This window comes from Equus quagga, chromosome 9, assembly GCF_021613505.1.
Source record: "Equus quagga isolate Etosha38 chromosome 9, UCLA_HA_Equagga_1.0, whole genome shotgun sequence".
Lineage (NCBI taxonomy): Eukaryota > Metazoa > Chordata > Mammalia > Perissodactyla > Equidae > Equus > Equus quagga.
In genome coordinates this window covers 37,088,366-37,107,550 of record NC_060275.1, presented here as the reverse complement: position 1 = coordinate 37,107,550, position 19,185 = coordinate 37,088,366, and the positions used below count along the sequence as shown (strand labels likewise).

Below are 19,185 nucleotides of genomic sequence, written 5' to 3'. Positions count from 1 at the left end.
GAGGTTGTAAACTATCATAATCTTAATAAAAAGGAAAGAAATGAAGAGTATATACTTCTACAGCATTTAATGCAATGAACCTAATAGTTCTGAAAGTTCTTAGAAAGTACAGTACAACAGGATATAAACAAGTATTTTATATGGACAGAAAACGAGACAAACTGGTGGTGGAAAGAACAGAGGAAGAGCTTCGTATTCTTTCAGGAGGTGCTAGGAGCATGCCCTAAATTCTAAGTAACTCACATCTGTGCATATGCCTGACCAATCTTCTCTAGCCAACTCAAACCCCCAAGTGTACAGAAGGATGAGTTCTCCAATTCCTTTCTTGGACCCTTTAGAGTGACTTCTTGACATGGTTATACAGGCAGAGAGGCATTGTTAGTAATTCTGTCTAAATTTTTGGCTTATTGGACCATTTTGAGATGTGCCCCTCAACACTGCTCATATCAAGTTTGCTTTAGGTCACACTGTCAGTCAGTTCTAGGTACTCAATGTGTGGGGAAGTTAAGAATATAGCAGGAGGGGCTGGCCCGGTGGTGCAGCAGTTAAGTTTGCACGTTTTGCTTTGGCGGCCTGGGGTTCGCTGGTTCGGATCCCGGGTGCGGACATGGCACCGCTTGGCACGCCATGCTGTGGTAGATGTCCCACATATAAAGTAGAGGAAGATGGGCATGGATGTGAGCTCAGGGCCAGTCTTCCAAAGCAAAAAGAGGAAGATTGGCAGCAGTTAGCTCGGGGTTAATCTTCCTCAAAACAAAACAAAGAATGTAGCAGGATGATCTGAGCTTACTTCACAACTCTGCCATTAGCTGAGTGGCCTTGAGTGTCGGTTAAATTCTGTGAATCCAGGTTCAAGAACAATTTTGTCTAAGACTGAGTCTACAAAACACTGGATGCGGGAGGGGCCATGAGCTTGGCAGGAAGAGGTGATTATTATGATTTTAGGGCATAGTATCTTCAAGAACTACAGGTGAGAAGCAAGCTTCAAGCTTGCAGGTGATTTTAAAAGCACCTGTGTGTGATATAGATTATGAAAAGTGTGTTTAGATTACAAAACAGACAATAGCTATCATTTTAATAAAACAGGTTTTTTAAGAAATATGCATTCTGATCCATTTTTGTTTTTTCTCCCTTCACCATCTAGTTCCCAATCTCACAGATGTGAGGCTAATGTTTATTTTCCTACTTAGTTATTTGGACTCAGGGTTTGCCCTACTGCCTCTCGTATGGCACATCCTCTGTGCTTGCAGAGAGGAAAAGTGTGCATGCAGAGTGCCTTTCTCCCACCCCCAGGACCCTAGCGCAGGAAGCCTACAGTTACCAGTGTTCTGACAAAGTTCTTGCTGCTTCTGTCACCCCAAAAAGCAGCAACCACTCTGAGATTTTGCTCACCAGTGCCATCTAGTGGTGACGACAAGAAAACTACTGTCTATCAGTCTTTCTTTTTTTTCCCCCAAATAATTTTATTGGGATTATAATGGTTTATAACATTGTATAATTTCGGATGTACATTATTGTTTATCAATTCCTGAATACACTTCATCGTGCTCACCCCCAGTGGTCCAATTTTCATCCATCACCATACATATGTGCCCCTTTATCCCTTTTGCCCACCCCCAAACCCTCTTCCCCTCTGCTAACCACTAATCTGTTCTCTTTGTCCACGTGTTTGCTATATTTGAATGAAATCATGCAGTATTTGTCTTTCTCTCTATCAGCCTTTCTTAACCTAAATTCCATGACATCCAGCTGAGAAGGGCTGGTGACACTGTTAATCTTTAAGGCAGGCTGGAGAATTCCAGTAGTAGTGATTACAACATTTATTGTGGTATTGAGTTCACTCAAGAAATAAATTTTGATATTATTTTAAGCCAGTATCTTGAAAAATCATTCAGAATTCATAAGAATAGAAAAAAAGTAAAATCAAATATTAATATACTACAAATGCTAATATAAACATACAAAATGCCAAGTAAACAAAAACATTAAGCTCGCACTGTCATTCTCATATAAATCATTGGTGGCTCCAGCTCGGCTGCTTCCTTGCTGCAGCCCTTATGCCTGGTGGCCAGAACTGTGGCTAGTCCTGCAGTGCTTCAGGCCGTTCGTCCTGAGTGGGGCTTTCAGGGTACCACTTTTAGGTGGCTCCTCTGCTCTGGCCAGTGACTCCAGGTTTTAATTTCTCTCCTGCCCAATCTGGAAAGAAACTACTCTTCTGCAGGGAGCAATCTGCTCACTTCAGAGGGCTTTTCCCCACCAGATTCATGCTCAGTCTTTACTTTTAGGGGCGTGAAAAAGAAGCAGAAGGAAGAAGACAAGGACTGGCAGGAAGTAAATGGAAGAGGGGGATATCAGAATTAGAGCGAGGACTTGGGGAGAAAGTCAAGAAAGGAGAATAACACTGCTGACCAGTGTCTGAAATAATAGTGTGGCATGAACAAGTACTGTAACCTCTGTGTAACCCAATCATAATTCTGTCATATACCTTCCAATTTTCAATATTTTTTTTCTCTTCCCAAGGAGGCTAACTACAACAGCTGCTTTAAGCTACACTGTCCACCACAAGCTATGTTACTGATTCATCAAATGAAGTACCTGGGCCATTCTGATGTTTTGGGAGCTATCAGCATGATTCCTAGAAAGTACTCCTGAGCACTGCCTGAGCCTCAAGGGAAGGGCTAAGGGCTGGCCACTGCCTCCTACTCACCTTCTCTACTTCTGGGGATCCTGTACCCCACTGTCCCCTCCCTTTCAGAGGCCACTTTACCAGGGAAGGGAGCTGGATAGCAGATGTAGGATCAGGCCAGCACAAGGGCCAGAGCATGGAAATTAATGTTTCTGTAGGTGCTGGTCCACACTGGGCAGGCTCTCCATAAGCCCGTTTACAACCACAGCCAGAGGAAGGGTTGCCCGGGACACTTACCAAGGAGGAACACTAAAATCTAACCAGAAACATAAGACAATGAGGACAAGTGCATCTACTGAAACTCTTCTTGGGGAGGATGTCCCATGTAGTGGAAGGAAAACCTGGGTGGGCTATGGAGAGATGGAGTGAATTCTCAAATATATTCTCAAACTCCCTCCTCTAGAGAGGGGAGGGCCTGGTTAACTGGAACCTTTTGTCTTGCTGGGTTGGGTAGGAAAGTTTGGGGCTAGAGCTGAGTTGCTTAAGACTCAGAGCTGCCGAATCCTTCCTCTACACAGCCATGAGACTCCCTCTAAAAATGCAGGATGAAAAAATATATAAATGTTAGGCTCTTTGGGGCCCACATCTTGGTGAAGCTTGTATATGGCAGACACCAGCCAAGAAAACAGTACCCCCAAACTTAAATAGTCATCAGGACATACACCTGGGGGCATGAGTTGGGGAAGCCTTTGCACCTGAAGCCTCCTTGCTTCAGAAACAGTGGCTATGGCAGCCTCACTCTCAGGACTGAAATTAAGGGCTGCTTACGGAAAAGAAGCTGAGTGACCTTGGGAAGTCCTATACTCTTTCTGACCTTTGTATTTCATCTAATTCATTCATCTATCCAACATTTATTAAGTGTCTGTTGTGGAATAAATACTGTGCTGGGCACTAGACACAGAAAGTAAGGAATGAGGCAAGGTGCAGAGGAGGCTGTGGCAGACACATGGGTTACTTATTCAACTCCATTTTCTTCTTCCTCCTTGAAAGAAACCTAATTTTATCTGAGGAGGAAACGTGTCCAGTTTAATACTTGTTTTCAGAACCTCCTCTGCAACTAGTGCTGGACTTTAAAATGTAAACCAATCCCTTACCTCTTCTTCTGCCTTGAGGTTGGAGGTGATAAGTGGGACTGTAACAGTCATTTAGCCCCCATAAAGGAAAAGGCCAAAAGAATTATGAAGACAATGGCTTAACATTGTCTGGGCTGATGAACCAACTGCACTTGTCTACTTCAGGTCTTCTTATGCAAGAAATATTAATTCCCATTTATTTAAGCTACTCTTAGTTTAAACTTATATTTCTGTGAGCCAAACATATTCTTAATTTGTACAGAGACAAACATGTAACAAATAAGTGCTGTGGAGCTGTAGGGGCAGAAACAACTAGGAAGTAACAGTCAGAGTTGGGGAAGAATCCGAGAGGCTGATGCTATAGAATCCAAGAGAGCAGAGAGTTAGGTAGAGAAGGGAGTGGTCAACCGTGAGAAATGCAGGGGAGATGTCAAGCGAGATAAGACTGCTTTAGCAATGAAGAGGTCCCTGGTGATTTTTACAGAGTAGTGTCTACTGAATGGTGGCGGAGAAAGAAAGGCTACAGAAGGATGAAGAGTAACTGGGAAGTGCAAGAAGGAGAGAGTAATTTAGACCAGGGGTTAGCAAACTACGGCTCACTGGACAGCTCTGCCCTGCCAGCTGTTTTTGTAAATAATGTTTTATTGGAACCCAGTCATGCCCACGCATTTCAGTACCGTCCACAGCTGCTTTTCGTGCTACAATGGCAGAGATGAGTAGATGAGACGGAGACTCCAAAGCCCACAGAGAGCCTAAAATATTATACTATCTGGTCCTTTAAAGAAAACATTTGCTGACCCCTGATTTAGAGCATTTTTCCACATGCGTGGCTGTGCGGAGGAACAAATGGCCAACTAGCAAGAGGGAGACACAAGGTTGAAGGTTGCCGTCTTTGTTTTTAATTTTAAAGAGATGGGAAATAGCTTCGAGGGGAGATGCCAGGGCAGAGCGAGAGCACAAGGTGAGGGGCTTGCTAGTGACAAGGTGCCCCAGACTGCTCTCTCCCATGAGGGATGCTCACAATAAATTCATAGCATGGACAAGTGAGGGAAGATCTGCAAGAAGGTTCAGAACCCACTCTCTGAAGACTGTAGAAAAAGTTAGGCTAAAAAGAGAGGGGATGTTCTTTCTGCCAAATCATTTGGTCTCTGGGGGCCATAGTTTCACCACCAGTAAACTGAATTTTTATTTGGGGATTGGAAAGTCTAACCAATCAAGAATTGTACAGCCCTCCACAACTATGAAATGTCACTGAAATGCTTAATAATAATAGAACTCTCCTGACACCAGGATGCTGTGAGAATTAAGAGGTAGACGCTTTCATGGTGCCCAAAAGATGAAAAACTCAGTGTAGACATTAGGTCTTACTAACTACCAGCATTACAAAAGGCAGGTAGCAGGCACGGTGAACATGAATCACACAATTGCATGAAACCAGGCAGATTGAAACTGCTTTTAAAGAACAAAAAAGGAATACATTAAAATAGGAAGAGGTTGTTCACTTTTTCCTCTAACCTTAGGAGACTACAGGAAGTATCTGGTCATTTAGGTTTCAGTTTCAACCTTTTCTTCCCGCATTTGCACCGAAGAATCACAAATTATTAGAACTGGATGAGTCCTTCAATAACACTGATTTCAAACCATTTATTTTATAGACGAACATGAGACCCAGAGAAGTTACATCTTTTAGCCAAAGGCCTAGAGCTGGCATAAGACTCCTACTCCAAGCTGTTTTCCTCACATTAGTGCCTGTATAGCCTTACCATTAAATCTTATCTCAGTGGGCTTCCTGAGGGCTGTATTTGCCCAAAGGGACAGGGCAGAGGCAGTGGGCCTCTTCTTGGAGGGATAACTATTAGTTGGCTATATTTATGCAGCTGTGGACAACAGGCGTACCACGTGGCAGCTGTGTCCTGGCTGGGGTGTCTCCAAGGAGACAGGTCTCCAGGGTCAGTCCCGGAGAAGTGGGACTTACCAGCCCCTTGGGACCCTCCTGGTCCTCTGGTACAGGCAATTTCGGGAGCAGGCACAAGTCAGGGGATCCTACCAAGCTTGCCCCTGTGGGAATGTGCTCTTCAGTAACTCCTTGGGTGAGGAAGCAGGGAGGAATTTCAGATCAGCTCAAAACTTCTGCCCTCCATTGCTTAAGCGACAAAAGTAGGTACCAAAACAGTACATGGAGTATCACCTCTGTTTTGAATGAAAAAATGATTCAAAAACCTGTTCTTAAGCTTTTGGGGGTTATGAACCCCTTTCAGAATCCAAAGAAATCTCTCTGCAGAAAAATGTATGTGCTCCATAAATCTGACACAAATTTTGAGGAGTCCATGGACCACTTCGCATTCATGGACTCTGAGTGGGTCCCTGGACCACTACCCATTGCCCACTCTACCCACAACTAAAATTATGCTCATAGTGGTTATCTCTAAGTGGTAAAATCCTAGAGTACTTTTCATTTTCTAATTCTTTTATGTATTTCCCAAATTTTCAAGGACCATGTTTTGTTTATCCCAACCAGAAAAAAGTGTTATGTAAAAACTGAGTCTTAAAAGTACACACCCCAAACTCCTTCTATCATCTGCATTCATACGTTAGCTTTCAAGCACCCAACAAGCCTTCAAAAAGCTCAGACATGCCAACTACTCAGGTGAATTTTTACATTTCTGATCCTAATATTGTTCGTACTTTATGCATATTTTACTGTACTTAGGTCTGAGATATGTCAAGTAAAGGACTCAATGGAAAACTCCAAATCAATGTATCTCATTATTCCAGGCACTATCACAGAAATTCCCCCAAATGGGTATGTCTGAAGAAAACATTCCATTGATTATCTCAGTTAGTTAAAAATCTCTTTCCCCCATGCTTACCATTGCATTCTTTCAGACCTCTGATGGCTATTTATCCAACTCTTTAACTGTATTCTCCTAAATGTCAGTCTAAGCTAAAGGGGAACCCAATAAAGTTTCATTGTCCAGGAGGCAGATTAGATCCCAATAAGATCAGATGCAGACTCTAGTCCTGAAAAGCAGCCATGGAAGGAATGCTCTAAATGAATAAAGTACTGTATAATAAGTTAAATTGAGAGAAATGGGTAAAGTCATCTTAGAGAGTTCTGGGGAATATGCAGTATAAGACACAAGGAGGAAATGTCTCAGAAATTACATCAATAAATAAGTGACATGACATAGCATTAATGGTGTTCCACTCCAGACAAGGCATCCCTGTCCTCTCACTCTCCCAGGTCTGTGAACTTGGGTTTCCAAGCCAGGAATGTCCTCCTCAGCAGACAGAAAATCAGGGTCTTACTCTTACAAAAGAGCCCTGAGGCAGTTCTCATTAAAGGGCTGACTTAAGCCTGTGAAGGATCAGGAAGGATGTATAAACAATGTCAACAAGGCTGGCTGGCAGAGCCACAGCCACACCAGGAGCAGGCTCTGATTGGATCAGCGAGTAAGTGTTCAACAACTAGACATTGTTCTGGAACTCCCTTTTCTATTATGGGCTGCGAGTAGAAATGGGAGCGGGGGCTGAGTGAGCCCATGAGAAAAACTGGGGTGCTGCTAAGCTGAGGTCCTGGAGAGAAACCTCAACTACTAGTTACTAGACTTCCAGAGAAGCTGCTGCTGGCTCAGCCCAGGGAAGATGAGCCCGCTGGCAGGGACTGAACATGCACACATGCTTGTGGGCTGCTTGGCTGCTGGGTAAGACTGCCACAGTGTTGCCCGCCACTAGGAGGGCAGTGTGGCAGAGCAAAACAGGCATGCACTTAGAGGCAGGCAGCTCTGAGTTCAAATTCAGACTCTGCCACTTGGTAGCTAAATGGCCCAGGACAAATTCTTTAACATCTCTGAGCCTCAGTTTCTTCACCTGTAACACTTCAACTACCTTGCAGGGTTACTATGATGATTAAATGCAGTAACTTATGTGACACATGCTAGCAAGCATTCACTAAATGGCAGGGTAGTTTCTTGCCCCCTGGTCAAATCCATTTGCTACTCCTTGGTTCCAGTGATTTTTCCCAAGCAGAAATTCAACTTCCCAGTTACCTACTTAAATGTTTCAATGGCTCCCCTTTGCTCTCAAGATAAAGAGCAAACTCTCGATGATCTAAGAAGCCCTGCATGTCTCAGTCCTTGTCAACCTCTCCCCCTTGTTCTCCTGTCCTCCAGCCACAGGGACCTTCTTTACGCCCTCGGAAAATGTAATCCTTCTCATTTCAAAACATTCACACAGGTTGGAAGCCTCTTCTTCCAAGATCTCATCTGCCTGGTTAATAGCTTCTCCTAACTTCTTTGGGAAAAACCTTTCTCACCCTCCAGACTAGGTCAGGCCTCCTGACAAGGCTCCCTTTACCTCTCTTTCACAGTCCTCAGTCTGCTTTGTAATTATACTCCCAATGATTTACACGATGTCTTAGAAAGATCAAGAGGTAAGGAACTGTGTCCTTTTTTGATTACCACTGAATCCCTAGCACTCAGCACTAAGCGCAATACCTGGCCCATTTTAGGAGCTTACAGCTTTGATTGAATAAACGAATGAAAGTTCAGAGGAAGGTTGGGAAGCCCTAGTTACTAAATTGGTTAGTACTTATCTGCAACACTTAACCACATTCTGCTTGGCATGCTTACTAATATTTAATGTTTCTTTTCCTTGCTGGATTTTTAGCTTTGTTGGTTACAACTTCAAATGTTCCACTGCCTCCATACGATAGCCTCAGAGGAGATGTTCCCTGCTGGGGAAATGGCATGGAATGGAAGGGAGTGTTAAGGGGTCTGAACAGGAACAGAGAGAAGGGTGAACTCTATCTTGAAGGCAGCTGTGGCCTGAGATAAGAATAGGTTTCCTATCCTAACCTTTCCTTCTCAGGGGCAGTTAAGTTGACCTCTCTTTATTGGGAGATGAGGATTCAACAGGGCAATACTTACCTGTTCCCAAGAAGAAATCATGTGACGTTCAGCAGGCGCCTTTTCCAGGATGGTCACCTCCGTCACACCTGGGGATGATTCTGGAAGAGGAAAGAGAGTCTGTAGAGTCACACATTTCTAGACTAGAGGCTGACTAACTGTTGATGACTGCTCTAGGAATATCAGATTCTTCTGAGGAGCATTTATTACTCCTATGATAAAAGCAGGGAAGAACTGTTGGTCTCTCAAAGGCACTCAGTCCCATAGCTTAGGACCATATAATCTATCTGGTAAAAAGGACATCACCACAACATACCTTACACCCAGTCACTGCTCAGTCATTCAGTTTGCTGAACAAAAATCAGAGATTCTACATTCCTAGTGACACACTGAACTTCTCAGTGAGCTAAATCTATACACTTATGAACAGGATGAAAAAGAATAAGGAATAGCTAGGCTAACATTATGAAAAATGGATTCCATTTTTTATAAGGCCACTGGAGATGTACTTAGTTAAGATGAGGCCATACTGGTGTAGGGAGGATCCCTAATCTAATACAACTGGTGTCCTTACAAAAAGAACACTATGTGAAGAGACATGCACAGAGGGAAGATGGCCACATGAATATGGAGGGTTGGAGTGATGTATCTATAAGACAAGGAACACCAGATTGCTGGCAAACTGCCAGAAGCTAGGAAAAGAAGAGGCAGAATCCTTCCCATCCAGGTTTCAGAACAAGTATAGCCCTGCTGACACCTTGGTTTCAGACTTTTGGCCTCCAGAACTATGTGAGAATAAATTTCTGTTGTTCTAAGCCACCCAGTTTGTGGTACGTTTTATGGCAGCCCTAGCAAACTAATACAAAGCCTATCTACTTTTCCTCTTTGAGATATCACGTTGATTATTCTGTTTTAGGCCATGGTCACTTCAAGTCTAGATGCAATCAAAGCCACAAACTCTCTCTCCCTGCTCTGATCCATCCTCAGCACACCACCAGGGGATCTTCTCCGTATCTAGGCTTGTTTCCTATCAGATCTTATTCAGTTCTCCTTTTGGTTCAGAAGATAAGGTTTCTCACCATACTTGTTTGATTTTATCTTCTTCCACCCTGTAGTCCAAACCCTTGGTCCCAGTTGTGGCAGTTTCCTCATTGTCTCTATCCCTCTGTGCCCCCAAAAACCAAAGCTGTGCTCATCTTTGTCTATGTTGTATCCCTTTGCCGATATACATACCTAAATGTGTCCATGTTTCTCTTCACCTACCCAAGTCCTCCCCATACTTTAAGGCCATACTAAAGTTCCACCTCCTCCAGGAAACCATTTCAGATGACTCTAGCTCATAGTGATCTCTGCTTTTCCTGATATCCTATCTATCTCATCACATACAGGGTTGGGGCCACATAGTTTATACTTTATATATTCTATTTTGAACTGTATCCAATTATTTAGCATGTCCTAGGCATCTGTAAACAGGGAATGTATGGAAATAAAATTTTTTAAATTTCTAGGAATAAGGGAGAGACTTCTAATCTAGTTTAATGCAGTTCACTGATTCTATAATTATGCCAGTACCCCTTCTATGCATCATAAAGTTTCCTCCAAGTTGTCAGAAAGCTCAAATCTTGGGATGTAGCAACAGCCTAATATAGGAGTTAAGAATTCTGGATTGCACCTATTCTAGTCTTGCTTTATGCATTCATTAGTTGTATGCCCTTAGATGAGTCTTCACTTCTCTTTGAAGGCAAGAATTATACTTCCCTTGATAAGAGAGGCAGAAATGAAGGTGCTTTGCAAAAGCAAAAAGCACCACATACAGAATTTTTCTTCTGCTCTGTGTTCAATGTTCTTTCTAAGTGTGATACTTAGAAAGTGTGGAAAGTGTGGTACTGTGGTGGAAAAACACTGTGAACTTCAAGCCATTAGACCCAGGGTAAGTCCTTGCTATGCCCGACTGGTTAGGATGGAAGGCACTGTCTGTCCCTTCAGGGGTGGTCCCATTTGGCACTGTTCCACCAAAGCTAAGATAGTGAATAATAAATGTTGTTATTCATTTTTTACAGCAAAGATACTGAGGCTGAGAGTTAAGCCACAAAGCCAGTTCTCTAACTCCAAGTACAGGTCTAGTCCAGAAAAGAAGAGTTTATGTGCACAAATCATTGCATGCCCCCTGGCATAGCCCTACAGAGCAATTATCCTATGCAAACCTAGATTCTAACTTTAATCAGTCTTAGCAACCTACCACTCCACTTGTAGTTGGAAAGAATACAGAATTCCTTGACAACAACCCAGCTGGTTGCATAGTGATGTCATCTCACTACACCCACAGGATGGTCTAGTCTCTAGGGTTGTAAGAGGACACACATATGTAATGTAAGTGCCTGACATTAAGCTTTTTCTTTTTTGCTGAGGAAAATTTTCCCCCAGCTAACATCTGTTGCCAATCTTTCTCTTTTTTGCTTAAGGAAAATTAGCCCTGAGCTAACATCTGTGCCCATCTTCCTCTATTTTGTATGTGGGTCACCACAACAGCATGGCTGACGAGTGGTGTAGGTCTGTGCCTGGAATCTAAACCCGCAAACCTGGGCTGCCAAAGCAGAGCACGTGGAACTTCACCACCATGCCATGGGGCTGGCCCCATGACATTAAGCTTTTGACTGCAAACACATCCATTCCATGAGTAGTAATCTTTTTGCTGGCGGCGTCTTATAAAAAATGTAGTCTCTGTGAAGCACAATAAAGTGAAGCACAATAAAACAAAGTATGCTTGTATTAAGTTTTTTATTGCTGCATAATAAATTACCACAAATTAGTAGCTTTAAACAACACTCATTTCAGGTCACAGTTCTATAGCTCATAAATCTGGCACAAAATGACTGCATTCTCTGCTGAGGCTGAAATCATCTATCTATATTTCTATCCTTACGCCAGGTGAGCTGATTGCTCAAGTCAGCCGTTATGTTCTCATCTGGAGCTCCAGGTCGTCTTCCAAGCTCACTCTTGTTATTGGCACAATTCGCTTCCTTGTGGTGGTAGGACTGAGGTCTCCATCACTTGCTTGCTGTCAGGTAGGGTCACTTTCAGCTTCCAGAGGCATCTTGTATTCCTTATGGTGTGTTCCCATCTATCTTCAAGCCAGCAAAAGCATAACAAATCCTTTCCACACTTCAAATCTCTCTGACTTCCCCTTCTGTTCATAGCCTATTTTAAAGGGCTCATGTGATTATACTAGGCTCACCTAGATAATCCCTTTTGCCATTTAACATAACATAATCACAGGTACGATATCTCAACAGTTTCACAGTCCTGGGAGTTAGGGCAGGAAATCTTAAACCACTGTTTTTAGAATTCCTTAAAAAAAAAAACCAAAAAGCTTTATTGAGATATAATTCCAATACCAAACAGTTCACCATTTTAAAGTGTATAATTCAGTGGGTTTTAGCATATTCACAGAGCTCTGCGTCCTTACGTAAAAAAGTAACCCTGTTACTTTGGCAGCCACTCCTCATTCCCTACTCCCACCATCCTCTGGCAACCACTAACCTACTTTCAGTCTCTAAAGATTTGCCTATTCTAGACATTTCATATAAATGGAATCATACATGTGGCCTTTGTAACTGGCTTCTTTCATTTAGTTTTCAAGGTTCATCCATACTGTGGCATGTATCCATACTTTACTGCTTTTTATGGCTGAATAATTATAATATGGACATACCACATCTCGTATATCCACTCGTCAGTTGATGGGGGCATTTGGATTGTTCCCACTTTTGACTACCATGAATAATGCTAAGAACATTTGTGTACGCACTTTTGTGTGTAAAAACGTTTTCATTTCTCTTCAGTATATATCTAGAAGTGGAATTGCTGGGCCATATGATAACTCTATGTTTAACTTTTTGAGCAACTGCCAAACTATTTTCAAAAGCAACAGTGCTATTTTACATTCCCACCAGCAGTGGATGAGGGTTCCAATTCCTCCACATCCTTGCCAACACTTATGCCCGTCTTTGACTATGGCCACCCTAATCGGTATGAAGTGGTATGTCATTGTAGTTTTGATTTGAATTCCCCTAATGACTAATGATGATGATGATCTTTACAGGTGCTTATTGGCCATTTTTATATCTTCTTTGGGGAAATGTGTATTCAGATCCTTTTAAATTGGATTACTTGAATTTTATGTTGGGTTGTAAAAGTTCTTTATGGATTCCAGCTATAAATACCTTATCATAGATATGATTTTTGCAAATAGTTTCTCCTATTCCATGGGTTGTCTTGAGATATCCCTAAAAGCACAACCATTTTTAATTTTTATGAAGTCTAATTTATCTGTTTTTTTCTTTTGTTTCCTGCACTTTTGGTGTCACATCTAAGAATCTATTGCCTAATCTAAGGTTACTAAAAAACGAAGCCAAGGTCTATGTTTTCTTCTATGAATATTATAGCTTTAGCTCCTACATTTAGGTCTAAGATCCAGTTTGTGTTAATTTTTGTATATGAATTGAGGTAGTGGTCCAGCTTCAATCTTTTGCATGAAGCTATCCAGCTGGATTAAAATGTCATACCACGGAGAGAAGGATATCTTTGCATTCTGTGCTACTCAGTGTTTAGTGTTATACACTATCTAAACATAATTACCTCTAGGAGCCATGTGGTCCTCTCATAGGATCTCTCACAACATGGCAACTTACTTTTTCTAAGCCAGGAGGGAAATCTGCCCGACTTCTAGACCCTCTTTTAAAAAGCTCACCTGATTAGGTCAGGCCTACATAGGGTAATCTACCTTTTGGTTAAGTTAAAGTCAACTGTTTAGGTACCTTAATTACAGATGCAAAAAAATCTTTGCCTTTGCCATATAATATAACCTAAGCAATGGCATGATATCTGTCATCTTCACAGGTTCTGCCCATTTTCAAGAGTAAAGGATTACACAGGGGCATGGGGCATTGAGGGTCATCTTAGAATTCTGCCTACCACAGTTATCTTTGTACTTATACCGTTTTAAATGCCCTTTAGCTTGTCATAATAGATACCAGTTGTATTTTAATCTTTCACTCTCATCCCACCTTTGCTTTAGCCTTATATGTCTTTATGTATATATTCTTGCATGTATGTGTTTATGAAAATGACGCTCACCATTAGTTTTTTGCTGAAGTTTTCCCAATCTACCTTTAATCTGGTGAAACTAATCCTCTAGTAGATTCCTCACGAAGGGCTCATGGGTGCAGAATTCCCTAAGTTCTTTTATTTGAAAGAGAGTTTGGCTGGATATAAAATCCTTGGTTCACACTTTCTTTCACTGAGTTTTCTAAAAATGCTGTTCTATTGTTGCCTTGCTTTGTATGTCAGTTTTAAAAGTCTGATGCTAATCTAATTGTTTTGAATTTGTAAGTTATTTGTTTTTTAATGCTTCGAGGCCTTGAGGATTATATCTCTATCTTTGTTCCTAATTTTACTAGGATATGTTTTGAAGTTGATAGCTCTTGGTTAATTTTTTCAGGTAGTCAGCGAGCTCTTTCAATGTATAGAGTCAGATCTTTTTTCATTTCCAGAAAGTTTTTTTATAGTTTTAAATATTAGCTGTGTTCCTCTATTTTATTTTTGCTTTTCAAAGACTCTGACAATAGCACTCCTTATTTGCTTATCTTCCATTTCCACTACTTTCTTCCTGACCCTTTTAGTTCTTTATGTCACTTTCTTAATTTTTTCCTACCTTTCTTCAGTGCTCCAGATTAAAATTTCATTTCAATCTTTTCCCCCATGTTACCTTGTAATTTACCCTTCATTTAGAATTTTGTTTCCTTCCACTTCTTTTCTGAGTTCAATCAAATCTTTTTTCATCTATTTCTGTTCCTAGTTTTTGAGTGTCTGATTCTAGGTGGTTTTTCATATCCTCAAATGCTTGTTTACATATTTTAATTCTGTTTGGAGTTTAGACTTACGGTTTTCTTCTACTTCATAGTTGTTTTTCAAGAGTTTTCCTCAGCTGTTTGTTTGGCATTTCATTTCCTGATTTCAGCATTAGTTCTCTATGGATTTTACTTTTCTCTTGTTCATTTTGTGGTATTGTGGTGTTTAACAAGATTTCTACTTTAATGGTACCTTTTCCAGTCTGTTGAAGCAAAGTCCAGATATATTAGCAGGTTTTTTGGGGGAGGTCAGGGGTGGGGGAGAAATTAAATCTTCCTTTTTCTTCTTTTTCCTTCTACCTTCAATTGCCAAAGGACTCTTCTTTCTCCTTTTTTGTACATTTTCTCCCCTAGAATATACGCATTTGGAATACTGTCCCTTTAAATAATGCTTGCTCCTTTATTTTTTATTTATTTATTTATTTTTGAGGAATATTAGCCCTGAGCTAACATCCATGCCCATCCACCTCTACTTTCTATGTGGGACACTGGCCACAGCATGGCTTGCTAAGTGGTGTGTCAGTCCGTGCTTGGGATCCAATCCAGTGAACCCCAGGCCGCTGAAGCAGATTACGCCAACTTAACTGCTATACCACCAGGCTGGCCCCATGCTTGCTCCTTTAAACTGCATGGCTGATCCCTTAAATAACACCTACTTTGAAATTACTTTCCTGCAGTCCTGCTCTGATCTACCCAGTTGTTGTTGTTATACTTTTGGATTCGCGGTGGTTTTCATCTTTCTGTTGGCTGCTCCCACTAGCCTCTTTGCTATTATCATTTGTAGGTTTGCCTTTGCTTACCGCAGAGCATTCTAGCAGAGAGGGAGTGGGGCAGGAACAGGTGGGACATGGAGCTGGGATTTGTTGCTTTTTTCTCTTTTTACTCATAGTCATTTTGCACATTGGGCATTCTCTGTCTTTAAGTAACTTTGAGTGTTTGGTTTTAGATTGTGGAGGCATTTCACAAATCATTTAGGGAGGAGAGTTTGGGAGTGTGCTTACCACACACCCACCACTAATTTCAGCTACCTTGTTTTCAAAAATCCTCTTAGTATATTATCTTTTCAAAACAAAAACCAGATGTGAAAAAAATACATAATTGATTTTCGACTTATGATTAACTTGAAATTATGAGGTTTTGATTAAATTTATCAACAGTATTAGAGTGTTTATGGGAGGCTAGCTTCACTATAAATTTAATTACCAGAGTTGTTTAATTCCTTAGGTAGGTTTTGCCTTGTGTTACCAGGTTGCCAGACATCTGAAATGATTAATAGTAGATATAATATATGCAATGTATAAATGAAATTTAAAATGTTCACAGTTATTTAATTATTCAGGTCTTTAAATCGAACTGACAGCTTTAGGGAAATTTAGCTGGCTTGACTTGAGTAGACTAAACATTAATCAAAAGAAAATAACTTATTTATAGCAAACTTCCTAGATTTATAAAAAGAGTAATGAAACACACCTTTGGAATAGCAAAACTTGCCTCACTAAATCTATGAGTTTAAGAAGTAACAGGGCAGTAGTTTGGATAAGAACAAGGAGATAGGATATGGTTGGTCTTGATTAGATCTCTCCTTGCCCAACTCTAATACTTCATTTCTAAAACTTATCACTTCTCCTTAACACATCATAGCAATTCATGTCTCATTTACTGTTTTAGGCCCTGGGGAATTCAACGGAGAAAAAGAAAAAGTTCCTATCCTCATGGACTTCTATTACAGAAAAGAGACAGACAAATAAAAAAAAAAATACATACATAATTTCAAGCAGTGATAAAGCCATAAGGATAAAAACAAATGTAGGATAAGGGAAGAAAGAGTGATGGGAAGGGTGTTATCAGAACTATATCCAGGGAAGGCTTCTCTGAGGTCGTGATAATTAATCAGAGATGGAGTGAGGGGCAGAGACATTCAGAGGAAGATAATTCCAGGTGGAGGGTCTAGCAAATTGCAGAGGCCTTTACGTGGGAACAAGCTTTGTGTGTTTATGGTACAACAAGGAGGCCACTGGGGCCAAAGCAGAGTGAAAATAAGGTCAGAAAGATAGATGAGGGCAGATTACAAGGGACTTGTGGGTCATGGCACAGAATTTCGATTTTATTATAAATGCGATGGGAAGGCACAGAAGCATCCTATTCAGCCGGCTTAGACTGCCTTTCTCTTCCTTGGTTATCTGGCTGACTCCATTTGTCTTTCAAAATCTAGCATCATCTCCTGTGGGACACGTTCCTTACCTCCCCTGATAGGGTCAATCACCTCCTCCTGCGTGCTACTTCCGAGCAACAATAATAGATTACCGATCTCTCACACTTCTAGGGACCTCGTCTGTTTACCTTTTCACAGAACTGTGTTTTCCCCCCATCTTTGTAGCCCCAGGGTCTAACATAGCAGCGGGTGCTAGGTAAAGGTTTGATAAAGGAGAAACACCCATTCAGCGGCGCACGCCTTGATTCCCTCCCAGCACTTCAGGTGCGGTACACCGAGCGCGTGGGGGTTGTTGCCCTGGGAGGCTGGGTGCAGCATTCCCCCAGCTCTCTCTGCAACCAGACGAAGGGCTTGGGTTTCAAGGATACTCCCTCGGCCAAGAATGCGTCTCAGGAGACCCAACCTCCAAATGTCAGGTGCCTACTGTCTCCCCTTCGCCCGTCTTTGCCGTCCTTCCCGGGCCCCGTGGTGGAACCTGGGGTGGGGAGAACCTTCGGGCTTCCCAGCTCCGCGCCCGAACACTCCCCGCAAACGCTTCCCTGGCCTAGTCACGCACCCGGCTCCCCCATTCCTCCTTAACAACGGAAGTCACCGCAGCGATGCCTACTGACATTCAGGGTCCAGCGCCCCTCCTCGTTTCTAGCGCTCCCCGCCTCGTCCCGCGGTCGCCCCCACGGTTCCCCGCCCCACTCACCCAGGATGCGAGTGATCCCCAGCGTCAGCTTCTCCAGGTGCGGCTTGCTGCAGCCCAGCAGCGGGGACGGCGGCTCCTCCATGGCTCGCGTCCCCGCTCCGCGCGCGGCCAGGGCAGCGGAGGGGACCCGGCGGGAGAGCCGGGCGGGTCGGAGGGCTGGACGCCGCCTCGGAGCCTCGGCCGTCACGTTCACGGCATGCCGGGAGTTGTAGTGCTCAGCGCCTGAGAGCGCGGCGGGGCGGAGATGGGGGGCCCGGGCTGCTCTGGGAGTAGTAGTTCCGTGGGGCGCTCCTTTCCGCGGGCCCGGCGGGTGCTCCACACCAAGCCGCCGGGACACAGCGACTCCTCAACCCGGTGCTTCCAGCCCCGCCGGGGCCGGCCGCGCAAGCGGGGGCGGGCCTCTGCGCCGTGCAGCCAATGGGGACTGGGCCTGGAGGCCGGGGCGGAGCGGCCCCAGCGCTACGCCCCGAGTGGCGGTTGTTTCAAGATGGCGGACGTGGCTGGCCCCTCCCGCCCCGGCGCGGCGGCGTTCTGGAGCCGGGACTGTATCCTTTGCCCGCCTGGCAGGGCGGTCGCGTGGGACCCTGAGTGGAGGGGAGTCGCTCGCTGCGCATCCTGGGGCGGGGTCGTCCTGTTCGGCCACCGTCCAGGTGCTGGGCTTTCCTCTGGCGTGGGCATTAGGCGGCAAAGCGCCTGGTCCGTCCCCAGGTTGGCCCTCCAGGTGTGGGGATTCAGCACAGATGTTTCCCAGCCCTCGGAGCTCTGGAAGGATGGCCTAGAATCTTGGCCCAGCCTGGGGCTGGGAGGGTCCCTCTGCCCATGGTGACCTCAGGCCGACTCAGTCTGTGCGGAGTGAGCTTATGGAGGAGGGAAGGGTTTTGGCTGGAGAGGGAGCCGTTTTGTCTTGGGTTTAGGTGTGCCCTTGGTTTGCGTTGTTAGGGGCAAGTCAGGACCTTGTGAGACTTCGAAGGCCTGCCAGTGATGATTTATTTTCATACTGGGATTTTTCGGAGAGGTATGGGGCTTGGTTTCACTGGGATATGATCGGTTTGTGCTGGCTAACAGAATAAGATGCAAATCATCGGGCCTGGGAGTAATGTTGATTTACATGTTGATTGCGGGTTACTACTGGCAGGATTGAAGTTCTTGGATTGTTTTGGGGTAGAAAAGGTATGGAGCTTTACCCTTGTGGTAGTATTCCCAGTTCAATATCTGTGATGTGTGGCATAAGTGGTTCTTTCCTTGGGTTAGGTAGACTGTTCCAGCCTGAGCTTTGGTCCTGACAATTTACTTCGTGTTTGTTACATAAAAGGAGGGCTGTTAGTGTATTGGGTGCCTGCAGATGCGAGTCTTTCTGTTTCCTAGGATTGGCGATAGCATTGGGGGCATTGCTGTTAACTTTGGCAGAATCATTCGTTGCACATTCTATTTAGCGCGCAGTGAAACTTACACAATTATATTATCAGTTCCCCTGCTGAGTTACAGGGATCAAGTGTCATGCGGTGGAGAGAGGGTTATTTTTGCATTCCCTTCTGCTCACTGAATGTTTAGTGTCGTGCGCTTCCTAAACATAATTACCACTTATCTCTGATAGGTGGTGAGAATCAAGTGAAATCATGTACACATACTGTGGATGAAAACTTACTAGTGCACTGTGTAACTGAAATATTTTTTCCTTTACCTATCAGTAGGGACGCAAAGAGT

General features: G+C 43.4%; 2 protein-coding genes across 5 annotated transcripts in view; one reads left to right on the top strand and one right to left on the bottom strand.

Moving 5' to 3' along the window:
• TPGS2 (tubulin polyglutamylase complex subunit 2) overlaps window positions 1-17,711 on the bottom strand; it is a 52,968-nt gene extending 35,257 nt beyond the window's left edge. The window contains exons 1-2 of the mRNA XM_046671431.1: window positions 17,482-17,711; window positions 8,688-8,767 (exon numbers count right to left, since the gene is read on the bottom strand). Coding sequence (XP_046527387.1) covers window positions 8,688-8,767; window positions 17,482-17,563 — 162 coding nt within the window. The 5' untranslated portion in view covers window positions 17,564-17,711. The remainder of the gene's footprint in view (window positions 1-8,687; window positions 8,768-17,481) is intronic.
• A 14-nt stretch (window positions 17,712-17,725) lies between these two features.
• KIAA1328 (KIAA1328 ortholog) overlaps window positions 17,726-19,185 on the top strand; it is a 338,142-nt gene continuing 336,682 nt past the window's right edge. For 2 of the 4 annotated variants that reach the window (XM_046671427.1, XM_046671426.1), the window contains exon 1: window positions 17,726-18,026. In XM_046671427.1, the coding sequence (XP_046527383.1) occupies window positions 17,726-18,026 (301 nt within the window). Of the gene's footprint in view, window positions 18,027-18,053; window positions 18,132-18,293; window positions 18,497-19,185 lie in introns of those variants that run through there. The other 2 variants (XM_046671429.1, XM_046671428.1) reach the window with 2 other exon arrangements.